The 14482-nt window shown below is 42.4% G+C and overlaps 1 protein-coding gene across 1 annotated transcript in view; it reads left to right on the top strand.

The window, feature by feature from the left end:
• Window positions 1-14482, top strand: part of ADCY8 (adenylate cyclase 8) — a 1172958-nt gene that overhangs the window by 831430 nt on the left and 327046 nt on the right. The window contains exon 8 of the mRNA XM_086966223.1: window positions 11040-11237. Within this exon, the coding sequence (XP_086822349.1) occupies window positions 11040-11237 (198 nt within the window). The remainder of the gene's footprint in view (window positions 1-11039; window positions 11238-14482) is intronic.

Genomic DNA, 14482 nt, shown 5'->3' with positions numbered 1-14482 from the left:
GTCGCCCCTTATTCAAGCTAGCCTTGTGTGGCAGCTCCTTCGGAGCAGTATACCGCAGCTGGCGTTCTTTTCCCCTTTTTGATGACCTTAACTCAGGAGGTTGAAAAATCTCGCCTGTTAACTCCTGCTCAAGTTCAGACTCAGGCTCTATGGAGGGCTGCTCTCCTAGGGCTCCCTCTGCATCCAGTATTTGCCCAGTATCATTGGAGTCTATAGGGACAGTTAATTCTTTGCCCTTATTGCAGCCCTTTCCTTTCCCCTTAGCCTTCCGCTTCCCCAGGGTTCTCTCAGTAGTTAGGTACAGAGATTGTGCCTTAAATCTAAAAAGACCGGGTGAAGGGTCCAAATTTTGTGGGGAGTGACAACCCCTTGTAGCTATGGACTTCTGGATTTCAACAGGCTCAGCTTCCCCCCCAAAAGGGTTTAACCAACTTGCCTGCTCCCTCTGTTGACCCCCCTTGCTTTTGCAGAATCCAGTTGTTGCCAGCTTTTTTGATGAAGCGCTGAACACAGCAACTCTTCTACTCCTTCGAAGCTCCACAGCTGCGTTGCTCCAGCGATGGAGTACAGGGAGGAAAACCTGATCCAGACACATTGACTGTATTCCTCCCTTTAACTAGAATGCAGACAGTGTTTGCTGATATTCACTGTTCAGCCTTTGCAGCTCTACAAAAAACGGCTGCTCATTTCTGTTAGCCTGCTACGAGGTGTTGGTGACTCTAATATGTAGTGCTAATTCACTCGAATACAATGCAATGCGGGCTATCGGAGCTCCGCCAGCCCGCCTGCTCTCCTCTCCCCTCCTCTCTCCTCCTCGGAGGTCAAAATCGGCTGCAGTCCACAGCCCAGCGCCGTCTATGCCGAACTCCGCCGCTCCTCGTCTTACCTCGTCTCGCCCTCGCCCGCTGCTGCCCCCTGCTCTCCTCTCCCCTCCTCCACCCCGGAGATCCAAGTCCGCTGCAGTCCGCAGCCCAGTACCGTCTATACCAATCTCCGCAGCTCACCTCCGCAGCTCACCTCGTCAGCTCACCTCGTCACCTCGTCTCACTCACTGCTCGGCACGGCTCTCCTCCCCCCTCCTCTCTGGAGTTCAGCGCCTTCAGCCAAACGCCGAAACACCGCAGCTTCACCGCCTCACCTCGCTGCTCGACTTGACTCCCGTAACCGCTTCCGTTTCCGTTTCCACCTTCAGCCTTCTTGCGCGAGAATCACCACTCACGCCGCGCAGATAATTACACCGACCGTCTCCGCTGCCTCTCAGCTACCTCTGGGCATGTCTGTGGGAACTGTGAGAGACGAGCGCGCCGCTCTAGCTAGCGGCCGCCATGTTTTCCCCGTGCTCCTAGCATTTCTTAACACTAGTTTGGAAAGCAGGTCCAACATCAGCACATTATAAAGACCTAAGACAACTCCACTGTCCTTAAGCCGATTTGTGAGTATCACGGAAGCAGAGGGAAGCAAAGTGGGAACATGGACCCAATCCAACCATTCCCTTAACATAATGGGACAACTGATTGTTTTTCCAGATATGGGAGGTGCAAGATCAAATTCAATCCCTGTCCTCTTTGAAGATGTTGTCCATTCCTTCTATAAGTCAAGAGGACCGGAGACGTGACCAAGGGGTCTCTCCCCAACAATTAATCCCACACATTGTGCCATATTGATGCACTTCATGTATGAATCTGTGCACCTTTAGCAATTTGTGCACTAAAGTCCAGGAGTCTGGTGTGGCCCTGATCATACCTCAATGGGGTATTTCAGTACAGCTTACACAGACTAAAGAGATCCCCCATAAATGTGCTTTCAATGGGTTTCCATGCTCGGGAGTTCGATCGGTCAGATGACAATTGCAACAATTGATGCAATTGTTGAGGCAAGAGGAAACATTTTTGTCAGGCAGCCCCAAACCGCCTGAAGTAGTTACAGCATGTCACTCAACCAGCTTGAGTTTAGTCCTTTGGCCCACCCATATGTATTTTGTGTTTGCATGGTTCATGGCTAACAATATTTTAGCTACAGTCAAGAGAAGCAATGTATTTATATTTCTGGGCAACCATTATTTAAACAACTGTAAAGAGGACCATCTTGCAAAGTCATTCTTTTTTCTTTGTATGAGTGGTTGAAGGTTGTCAACAATTATTCTTTTCAGACCTGTATGGACTAAGATCTCTAAGTATTTCAGGTTTTAAGGCAGTCATCTAAATCCTTGTCCTTTGACCACTGCTTTCGAGCTGCAAGAGAGTGTATTAACTTTGCACTTGCCCCATAGAAGGACAAAACAGTATCAATCATAGCTGTATGTGCAGCAGTCAAAGTTCTGGGGCAACGTAGAGTAAGGCTATCATTAGTATAGAGTATGTGTATGGAGCAGACCGCTGCCATATTTGCTCCCTTATACTTTTTCTGTGCACCTGATCTCTTCCACCAATACGTCTAGCACCAGTAAGAATAGAGGAGTACCCCTGGTTATGGTAAGGGTTAAAAGAGGAAGACCTGAAGTCAGTCAGAGCACTCGGACTAGTGTCAAAACCATCTCACCTTGGATATAAATATCAGTGAGCAGACCTATCCTCTCAAGGTACCAAAATAAGTACTCCCATTCAACTTGTTCAAAGGCCCTTTTGGCATCTAATGTTACAGCCTCCATCTCCTGCAAGTTGTCCTTTATTGTCTCATACTATTCTAATAATTAGACTAAGCACAAAGCTTATGTGAGAGGCAATATTTAAATAATTGGAACAATAGCTAGCACATAACTTCAGGTTGTTGCCCAATTTCAATAGAAGACACGATGGTTTTAATAAATTCCCCACTGATATTTTGTACAGGACAGAAGCTATTTGGGAAGTGTTTATGTGATACAATTAGTCTGGAAGACCATCATCACAGATGTAGGACATTACAACCCATGCACTTACCATACTTGCCTTTAACACGCATATGCCTTTACCATGCAGCTAAATATAAATAAGGTAAGTAAAATATATACTTACATGCAGCTTTCTGTGGGATATCTGTATATATATATATATATATATATATATATATATATACATATATATATATACATATATATATATATATATATATATATATGTATATATATATATATATATATATATATATATATATATATATATATATATATATATACACTTTTTTATGTGGGATCCAGCGCAAACCTCCCTTTGTTAACTACCCATAACACCCAATGCCCCAACCCACCCCTAATTTCTAAAAAATGTTTACCACCCCACTCCAAACCCCTAACAATACCTATATCACCCAATACCCTTAGCCACCCTTAATCCCTAAAATATCCTTACCACCCTTTACCCCTACCCACCCCTGAACCCTAAGGGCACCATTTCAACCCAATAAGCTTACCTACCCCTAACCCTGAAAATACCTTTATCACCCCATGCCCCTCACCTACCCTAAACCCTAAATTACCCTTCACCACCCTACACCCTTACCCTCCCTAAAATGTCATTTATTACCCTGTCATTACCTACATCTAAACCTTAAAAGACCCTTACCACCCTATACCCCTACCAACTCCTAAAACCTAAAATTACCCTTACAACCCAATAACCTACCCACAAATAAATCCTAAAAATAATGTTACTACCCCATGCCTCTACCCACCCCACATCCTAAAAATTGTCTTGCCACCCTATACCCCTGCCCACCCCTAAACCCACACTACTCTATACCCTTACCCATACATAATCCCTAAAAAACCTTTCCCACCCTATACCCCTACCCACAGCTTAACCATAAAAAATCCCTTACTATCCTATATTCGTACCTACTGCTAAAATTTAAAATACTCTTGCCACCCTATACCCCTACAAACCTGTTAACCCTAAAAACACATTGTTATGTTATGTTATGTTATGCTTTCTTATTATAGCGCAACGAATCACCGTGAGGCATCTCGGCTTACTTAGAACACAGTCCTAGGAAAAAAGCTGAAAAGGGGGGACCTTAATAAAGGAAGGCTTTTAGATTTGTCCTGAAAATTTGATAGGATGAAATTTCTCGCAAGGTGATGGGAAGGCTGTTCCAATAGACGGGGTGCTAGGTAAGAAAAAGCCAGTCCTCCTGACCTATGACTTCTGATTCGGGGAACATGTAGTAATAGTTGCGAGCTGAATCTAAGAGTTTGGCTCGGGATGTGTTTTGCCAATTTATGTTGCAGGTATCTAGGGCCCTGACCCTGTAGGGCAGTAAATGTCAAACAACAGATCTTAAAAAAGGATCTTTGCTTTACAGGTAGCCAGTGAAGTTTTCTCAATAATGGTAGTGAAGGAGTTCTAGCAGGCATGCTCAGGACCAGCCTGGCCGCTGTATTTTGGATCACTTGTAATTTCTTAAGAGAGGTCAGCCCTACTTCTGCTAAGAGGGCGTTGCCGTAATCCAGTCAGCTAATATCCATGGCTTGTGTCAGGGTTCTTCAATGTTCTGATGGAATGAAAGGGAGGATCTTCCTAAGCAATCTTAACCTGAAATAACAGGATCCAGCAACAGGCGCGACATGGTCCTGCATTGAGAGAGTGTGATCAATTTTGATACCTAAGTTGTTAACACACTTTTTGGGTATAGGAGGGGAGCCCAACTGTGCAGGCCACCAGTCCTTGGACCAGACAGTTGCTGCCTTACCCAGCAGCATGACTTCCGTCTTTCCTGGGTTCAACTGGAGGAAGTTGTTGGTCATCCAGTTGGAGATTTCCAGGATCCCTGTTGAGAAACGGAGTCTCTCTGCCTCCTGATTGGGGCTGATGTTAAACAGCAATTCTGTGTCGTCGGCGTATGAAATAGTTTAGAACCCCAGGGATTCCGCTACCTTAGCCAGAGGTGCCAAATAGATGTTAAATAGGGTGGGGCTAAGGCAGGAACCCTGGGGAACGCCTTTATCCAACGACATTTTCTCTGCCCGATAGGGACCCATGATGACTGTCTGGGATCATTGCAACCCGAAACGCTTACCCACCCCTAAACCATAAAACCAACCTTATCACCCTATGCTCACCCTATGCTTGTACCCACGATCTAAACCCTATATATATTCACTGAAAAAACAAAGGTTAGGGGGACGTTAAAGTTAGGCTCAGATTTTACTCGCACAACACCAGTCAAATTCAGCAGTTATAGTGACGTGAGCTATCTACAACTTATGATCCCGCAATGCACTGCTCATGACTTCACATATTACATCACTGATGACATGGTTAGTGATATCACTAATGACATCACTGATGACATCTCAAATGACATCACTGATGCTTTTTTGGCCCTGTGACCCCCCCCCCAAAAAAAAAGGCAGAGGGCGGTCAGTGCGTTTCTACCCTGTCCCCTTTTCTTTTTTGGGTGTTTTTTAAGTGACTCAGTTCAAGAATAGTCACAAGCTCGCTGCCAAAACTTCCTGGTTTGAAGTTTTGCCAACCAATCAGATCGCAGCACAAGATCGGGAGGAATCAAGGATCCTCCGCGTCCCCCAGATATGCAAATCTGAACTTCTTTTAATTAATCCACAACTACAGAACGGATGTACACCAATTAACAAAAAGGTTGCTTTCTTGCCCAACAACTACAATTCTGCCAAATTTGGTGTAATTCCGTTTAGCAGTTTGGGCTGTAGACGTATCTAATCTGCCTATGGAAATTAACATGGGGAAAATGCGTCTTGGCCCCAACTTCATGGATCACCCAGAAATTTTCAAAACAGCAGCTAAAGTGAGTAGCAAATTAGTTTTGAAAATGTTTTGAGGATCTATCAAAGGGTGCCAATGTTACTGGAAAATGAAAAAACGCTCTTCCTATGAAAACTAGACAATATTAATGGATCAGGTAGTACATTTGGTGGTAAATGGTGAAAATTTACAGACAATATTACCTCAAATCTCCATGACAAACATTAGAGAATGAGATATAGCCAGGTTACACTCACTGCAACAAGAGAGTTACCAGTTAGTTTCTGGTGGTGAGTACGCCCAACATCTCATTACTATACACTGGGAAAAGGGGCAGCCTCTTTAAGTCAAAGACAGCATGGAGGATGGCCATGTTCTGGAAAGTGATGTATATCAGCTTCTTGCATTAAGTGCCTTCTACATGTTTAAAAAACATTAAAGCTTGAAATTGGATTTATATTCACCTAGACAATCACACAGGGAGGACGAAATGACTATTCATCTTCAGGTCTGCTAAGAACAAAGCATTATCGAATGACCATTACGCAATTACCTTGCGGTTCCAAAAAGCAATTCCAGTTCCTACTGAATAGATAGATTTGATTTCTGAGTTTGTGCATCACAGGGTCACTCTGTGCCACTTTTGCCATTTCTCAAATTCATGTATCAGTTCTTGGTCTGCCTTCTGACTTCTTGCCTCATAGTAAGAACTTCTTTGCCATCAATAACTCCATTTACTATTCCTCTACTACTGCAATCATCACAATAGAAGAGGTGCAATGGAGCAGAAATTATAGGTGTACAGCAACGGACCAAATGCAAGTTGAGTAACGGAGGGGGTAGAACCAAGAATGAAGATGTGTTGCTGGGTGCCTGGTGCCTGGTGCCTGATGTTCTGACAAAAGCCGTGGACCTCAGACAAGCAATCACAGCAGAGCCCTGCACTTTCAGAAAAGACACAGAGCAGACTGATTATCTAGAAACAGAGGAAAACTGACCTAGCAGTGATGTGAGCGTACCGCTATCAGCAATGTAGGGAAGGAGTGGAGGCAGGGGCAATGAACGCACCACCCAGGTGCCCATTTCAATCGGACTGTAGCTCAGGAGAAGAGCCTCTGCGATCTTCTGGGAGTCCTGTGGGTTGGACCCTTCAATGTTTAGGGTTACATCATCTGATAGGAGAGCATGTTACTGCTGCAATGTTATCACACCAATAAAATGGATACCATATGGGCAGGAAGCAGAACCTAATACTTTAAAACAACTACCATGAGAAATATAATATAATTGTTTTTTGGATTGGCTTCGAATGTCCCTATGAATGACAGCAGCACTACCCCCATTTAGGAGCAGAACACGGATTTTAGGGTGACCTTGGAAGCCTGACTTGTTTTGTAACCCTTTCCTATGTCTTGTCTGACCATTGTATCATATTTGAGGCTTACAACTGTTGTTTGAAGCCCTTTTCCAGAGACCTTGTAGGTGGCTGCCTAGTATCACCTTGCTCTTCAATTGGCTTGGTCAGCATCATCCCAGGCACACTTCCTCTGATAGTTCACACTTTTATACAGCATTAGTCAGACCTACCCAAAAGGAACCCATGTTAAAAAGCCATAAACGGTGTCATCATCTCAGGAAACAGGAAACAGAAAGAACCTTTTATTAATTAGTTCCCACATATATTTGTTTTGTCTTGATCTTTCTGAGCAGAGGTCATAGCTTTCCTTTGAAGGAATTCTTCCCAACTGTGTATTGTTCAGTTAATACTATACGCTATCGAAGTCTGATCACATGATTGTACATGGCTTGTTCCATGCTTCCATGTAAATACATTTTGCATCACTTATGAAATGAAATAAAAATTTCCAATTCAACTAATTTCTAATTTCTTTGGGAATATCACCTACAAAAACTTTGCCTAAGTATGCTTTCCATGGACCATGCAAGTGTTAGCGCTTTCCTTAGTGATAAATTCAGAGGGGAAAAAGTGCTTCTCTAGATGGACTAGGAGGGGAGAATCACCTAAGAATTTTGGTGCTTAACACCTGAATCTGGTCAACAAATCAAATACATTCAATAATTTGTGAAGCACAATAGAGTCACAAGAACAGTCACAAGAAAAGATAATATTTTAGTTTCAAACCATGAAGGTTTAATAAAGGTTAATGGTTTTCGGAAGGCAAAATCAGATTAGTAGCAAATTATAATCAGAATGCGCATGCTTCAGTTAATATGCTAATTAATTTAAATCAGTCATAAGCAGAGGAAGACCCAGCATGGGGTCGCCTCAAAGAGAAGGACAAAAGAAAGTCAGTCCTCTCTCTGAGAGAGTTCACTAACGTCGTCTTTTATATTCTGCTCTCTACACTCATCTCTACTCAGTTCAGCTATGACCTAAAGACACACTGAGATACAGTTCTCAAGATGACTGTCCAATCAGGTTAAAGGGAAATTATACAATTGCACACACTAAGGTTGCTCAAAGTTTTCTACAAAATCAAGCTTCTATCTGCATCCTTCAAACCTACACAATCTGTAACTAGATATGCTATATGGACGCGTCTGCAACATTCCACAATATCCACAAAGGAAAGAAAACATTTCTTCACGTGGGAAAGACTTAAAGAGAACACTGTACTCAACATTAGAGCTCCAGCTTGTGGAGTGGTGTGGCTCACTGGTTAGAGGCGGCAGACCCAGAAGCAGAGAACAGCCCGGTACCAGGGTTCAATCCCCGAAGCGGCAGGGTCGTGGACCAGGGTCAACAGACTTGATAATTCTCGCCTCGGTCCCTACTCTAACCAGGGACCACACTCGGCAACGCTGGGCTTTAAGCTTGCCTCATCTCTACAACGGCCCCCCACAGACGCCAGGGATGCCTGGTTTCACCTTGGAGATACCCAGAAGGGACCATCTCACAGGGAAAGCCAGGACAGGTTCCCCAGCGGTCTTCAGCGCCAGGACGCTCACGGGCAACAGTGCGCTTTACAAGTCCCACACATTTACATTTACAGCTTGCTTAGAAATAAAACGTTCATGTGTCACAAAACAAGATGTAAACATCAATAAGCATTTTTAAATTCAGCCCTACATCAGCTTTAGTCAGTCTAAACGTGAATGAACACAACTTCTCTCTAAAAATAGCATTAGTATGATTATACATATTGTGTTAACACATTTAATGTAAAGAAACATATGGACAAAAAAATAGTCAAGCTTACATTCCAAAAGATTCTACATGAGGAGAGCTTTATTCAGCTGCAGGGCATTGTGTAAGGAGATATAGGGGAGCAGCTGGATTGGGACAAACAGGGTCACATGACATTCCACACCAAAAATGTAATGCACATTTCAGTGCATTTAAATGCCACAACAAAAGTCTAAAGTCTTTAGTTTTCTATCATCCCAATTTTACTCAGCTTCATAATGCATGTCAGATTGACTTCCTATTTCGTCAATGACGGGCACCTGCCAAATTGGAATAAGGCTGCATCTTACATGTTCAGCACTTATCCCAAAAAGTGCATCTGCTGCTGGCTGCTTCGCACAGCCTGCTAGCATTGCAATTTACCTCTGACGGGAACATAGCACAGCGCGCTCCTTGATGCCGCAGGCATCTGTGACACAAATGTCGCTCAGTTTCATTTATCGCCAGCTGTGCCGCTGCAGCTTTCATTCAAAAAAGTAAGTGGACATAATTCCACCAAGCCGGCCAGCTACAGGTGCCATGAAGATCTACATAGATGTGTTCAGTTCTGAGGTAGTCTCCCGGCATCCAACCAAAAGGCTAAGCTGAGCGGTGGTGCAATTTTGTTCAGCGCTGGCACTTGTTCCAATTACTTACTTGAGGGTTAATCAAATCCGTAAACTTATTTGAAGCAATCTGTTCCTGCACATAAACAATCACTAATGGTGAATTGTAACTTCTATGAGTGCTGCAGAATGCCACACACACAGAATTAGCAAATCGTCATTATGTAATGATTGTTTATGTGCAGGAAAGGATACCTTTCTGCACATAAACAATTATTAATGACATTTTTCTCTTTCTATGTGTGCTGCACTCATAGAAAAAGCAAAAAAAGAAGGGAAATATAAGTATTTCTCCTTGTTACGCCATTCTCATGCCTGCTCTTGCATGGCATTAGTTTTTGGTGCTGGTTCAGCTTTATGCCTCATTATAAATCTGGGGCAGCGTCAAAAGCAATGGGTGTTGGGGTGGAATTCCCACAGCAACACTAGTTGCGAGCCCCTTTCACGCTAAGAGATGTGTGTTATGAGGCCTTTCTTACAAGGCAGCGTTAAGCCACAAAAAGTGGCTTAGCGCCAATTTGTGAATATGGAGAAGGGCATATCGCCACCAGAACATCGCTAAAAGTGACGTTCTGGTTGTGATATCCCCTTCCAAATATGCCTCTTGGTAGTGGTCCAGTTCTTTTCCCAGTACTTCGCTTGGTTTGTGAAATGGGCAGATTATCATGTTCTAGGTTACTGTCTAGTAATAACTTAATAGTATATCTGTGTGAATATCTATTGGGAATTTGCAAGCCTACATGTGTTAAGAAATAAATGGTTTGTATCTTCGACTGTAGAGGCCTTCCAAGCAGAAATCTTGAAATTAAATAGTTTATGTGTGTTAGGGTCTCCATAGACACTGTAAGATTGTAGACAGCTAGAGCGATCATCCCAACCTAGGAGATGAACATGGTCACAAGATGTCTGCCAGTGTGAGGTACCTGTCAACTTTTGGGCTTGTTTCCCATTAGGTTCTATGGAGACATGAACGTTTATCTGAAACACGTTTTAGGGGGCTGGCCTCTTCGAGCAACTGAATAGTTAAATTCCCACCACGTGTCCAGGATTTCCGCAATAAACAGTTATGGGGTCAAGTTGCATAAAATGATTTTCTTTGGACATTATTTGCTTCGTCGTTCATTCTGAAAACCTAAATAGATCTTGCTATCAGATGACTGGACGAGGCCAGCCCTGGTTTGTAATTTCTCCTGTATTAGCCTCATGCTGTATCTACCTTGAAATGATGCATTTGTTTCTTGCGGGTGGAGGTGAATGTGGTGTCCTTTTGCCACTTTTCACCTCAGCTCTAGAAACTTTGACTTTTAAGTCCTTGAAGGCAAAGCCCATGTAACTACAAGACTTGAATGCACCCATCTTTATTTGTGTTTCTTAGTATAATGTAGAATTATTTTGAGTTTTGTAGATTTCACTTGAATGGATTGCATGGAATGCTGTAACAATTTGCAATGCAACATGACTGAAAACATTGCATTTTTTTAACCAGAGGGGACTAGCAGGTTTATTCTGTTTGCATGTGCTTTCCCCTAGACTCTGGCTGCTCTAACAAGAAACTCAATAAATCTGCTTCCAAACCATCTTGCACAAGCTTTGCATGTCCAGTCTGGGCCTGAGGAAATTAACAAGAGAATTGAACACACCATCAACTTGCGGAGTGGCGATAAATTGAGAAGAGAGCATATCAAGCCTTTCTCACTGATGTTTAAAGACTCCAGCCTGGAGCACAAGGTAGCTGGGTCTTGGTAGCTGCTTTTTCGAATCAAATTGTCTTAAATGTCCACAGAATTGGAGGCGAGATAGCTCTAGGGCCATATCGTGTTGGATTTTTAATTTTAAGTGTGCTAAAGGCCATACATAAGACGCGTTGTCATGCTGTTGACGCGTAGTCGTGCTGCTGATTGACTCGCTCTCTGATTGGACACACATTCCCCATTTCGGGGGATTTTAAAAAAAACAGAGTGTAAAAGAGTGCGACGTGTTGTAACTAATGTTCAAAAAATGAGCTTGTGCAACTTGAATGTTCCTATTACATGAACATTCCTAGAGGAAATGAAAACACACATCGCAGTGGATTTTATTTAATAACATTTTGAGATTGTGATCTTGTGTTCCCAAAGGCAACAACTGGACTGACATGAAGTGAAACTCCAAAATGTGTTCATATTCTGCTTTTATTCAGCTGATTTGATTGCTGTGTTGAGCCTTGCAATATTTCAAAAATTTTACCAGGTATACCAAAGCAAATGCACCTCTTGATCTAGTCTATACATCTCACATAGGTATATGGTTATTAGATCTCATATAATGCAATTTCCCACTGTTATAATTGTGTTGGTTCTAGTAGGCATGTAGAATGACATGTGTTCTTATGGTAGCCCAGGAAATGGGCCTTTGGGTCCAGAACCAGACTCCTTCACTTTTTTTCTTACTACTGCGCTTGAGTTGAGTTTCAGGTAATGTATGGCTTTCCTGTTCACAATCAGTGGCGACTTGAAATAGGCTCGTATTAAGATCCCATTGAATGTGGAGATGAAGGGACCAAGTTATGAAAACCCTACATGGTGCAGCTTTGTACTGGACACAATCCAACAGGACTGCACCATGCCCATAAACAAGAATACATATTCTACACCCTATCACACAATACAGGAATACACAACTGCGTGTGTGGTGTCCTGGATGTGTGGAGATTTAGGTCTGAGTGAATCCTACTTCACTGTTGCCCTAAAACTTTGTTCAGAGTGGTAGAGGTGGAAGGAGCGCTTTCTGTGTTGGTTAAGTTGGAATATTGAAAGTGTCTTGCTCCAGGTATTTTTACCAGGATTCATTCTTTTCGAGTATGATGCAACTTAGGCCCAGGATATTCCGATCCATGCTAGTTTTAGGATTACCTCTGACTTTGCAAATTAATTTCTTTTGATTTCATTGTATGTAAATATATCTTCTGTGGATTTCTCTAAAATCCACCATGCACCCAGTCTTAAAGGTTATCTGTTGGATGCCTTCTTCAATTCTCCAATGAGAAAACATGAAGATAGGGCTTGACCTTAACAGGAAAGTTGATGTCTTTAGAGAATCAGATATCTTCTATTGCCTGGTACTGACCAAATTAAAAAAAGATTACAACTGTGATTTAAACAAAGGATTGTGGAAAATAAAATCAGATATTAGTCATTCTGTATAGTGCCTGCCTAGAGAAGAGAAAGTAGAGTAGGCGTGATCTAACATCCTTAAATACTTTGCAATACATTTTCTATAAAATTGAAAATAATGTATCTGTCATATTATTTTAAAGTTTAACCTTGCATGTGCTTGGCATGTATAATAACGGACCGTCCAACTCTGCATGCATATTTGCACGTTCTTCAAATGGGTATTTGTATTGTTTAATCTTATTGAAATATTAATTCTAAATCTATTCTGTTGGGATGTATAAACGTAAACATATTGCAAACTTTGGTATCTTAGAATATGTACTGTTGAAACATTAGTAATAATTATTGTGAGATTTTGGATTGTTAACTTGAGAGGAGGGATGATACAGAACATAAAATATTTTGAAAAAAACACAGTTTCACTGAGAAACCTGGGCTTAACCTCTAGTAGCAGGAAGCAGCAGGCTTTTCTATAAAGAAAGGTATGATAGGTATTTAGGTAGCACCAAAACCATATTAAGGTCAAGAGAAAAATAAAACAAACATTCAAAGCCATTTAATAAAAGGAGAAAAATGCAATAAAAAGGAAAACACAAATCAACAGTATAAGTCAATAGTAGGAGAAGACCAGAAATGAAGCAATCTTTGAGTCCGACCACGACAGAGCGGGGTATCAAATAAGCCTAGCTGATCACACTGGATTAAAGTTTGAAATTGGGAGTTAGCTGTTTTTTGCAAGCCAAACTCCTCCAGCGGCCCAAGGTGATGTGCTACAGCTGGTTATGATTCCATGATATTGGATATGTTAATTGTAAGTTACTGATGAAGTTGTAAATGCCAATGTCACTCTGCCCTTAGGGTAACTTTGCCATCCTGTCCCATTGGCAGAATTTGTCTTCATAATTAGCCACTATTTTGGGGCTTGAAATTCCTTTGCAGGGCACAATTTAAAACTGAAGCCAAGAGGAGATCCATGAGGCCAAACTTTGAACACAAAGACCAGCTGAAGCCTATCTTACATCAAAATGTTCCTGGAAGAGTTTACCTGCTATTAGAAATTTGGGCAGAGGTAGATACCTTTGTCCAAGTAGGGACCCTTCTTCCTAGTCAGGGTAAGGGGGATACACTTCTAAAATAACCCCTGCTCACCTCATTGGTAGCTTGGCATGAGCAGACAGGCTTATCTCAGAGGCAGTGTGTGAAGCATTTGTGAATACATACAGTAATACAGTGAAAACACTACAAATGGTTACCACACCAGTTTAGAAAAAATAAGTAATCTTTATCTAAACCAAACAAGACCAAAACGACAAAAATCCACAATGCAGTGATAAAAATATGACTTTTAAATGGTAGAAATAGTTAATATCAAAGCAAATTGCAGATGCACCACTTTTCACACAAAGTACCTTGCAAACAAAAAGGGTTGCAGGTCAGGTGATGCGTCAGTTCCTTACACTCAGGGAAGGTGATGCGTCGGTTCTTTGCTCCAGGGTAGGTGATGCAACCGTTCCTTACTGTTGTGCAGGGGAGGTGATGTGTCGGTTCCTTATCGGAGAGGAGGTGATGCATTGGTTTCTTACTGCATGGGGAGGTGATGCGTTGATTTCTTACTGCATCCCCCAACGATGCAACAGACTTGGTGCCTCGATGCGATGCGACGATCGTGATGATGCGTGGGTTTTTGCAGCTGCACAGCAGTCCTTGCATTGGAATTGGTGCGGTGATCCCGGACTTCGGAGATCTGGGCACTCAATGCAGTGTGCAGCGATTTCTTGAGCTGTGGGCAAGCGCTGCGATGATTTCATCACCACCCCC

This window comes from Lissotriton vulgaris, chromosome 4_1, assembly GCF_964263255.1.
Source record: "Lissotriton vulgaris chromosome 4_1, aLisVul1.2, whole genome shotgun sequence".
NCBI lineage: Eukaryota > Metazoa > Chordata > Amphibia > Caudata > Salamandridae > Lissotriton > Lissotriton vulgaris.
The sequence above is the reverse complement of the archived record's forward strand: the minus strand, read 5'-3'. Positions and strand labels throughout refer to the sequence as shown.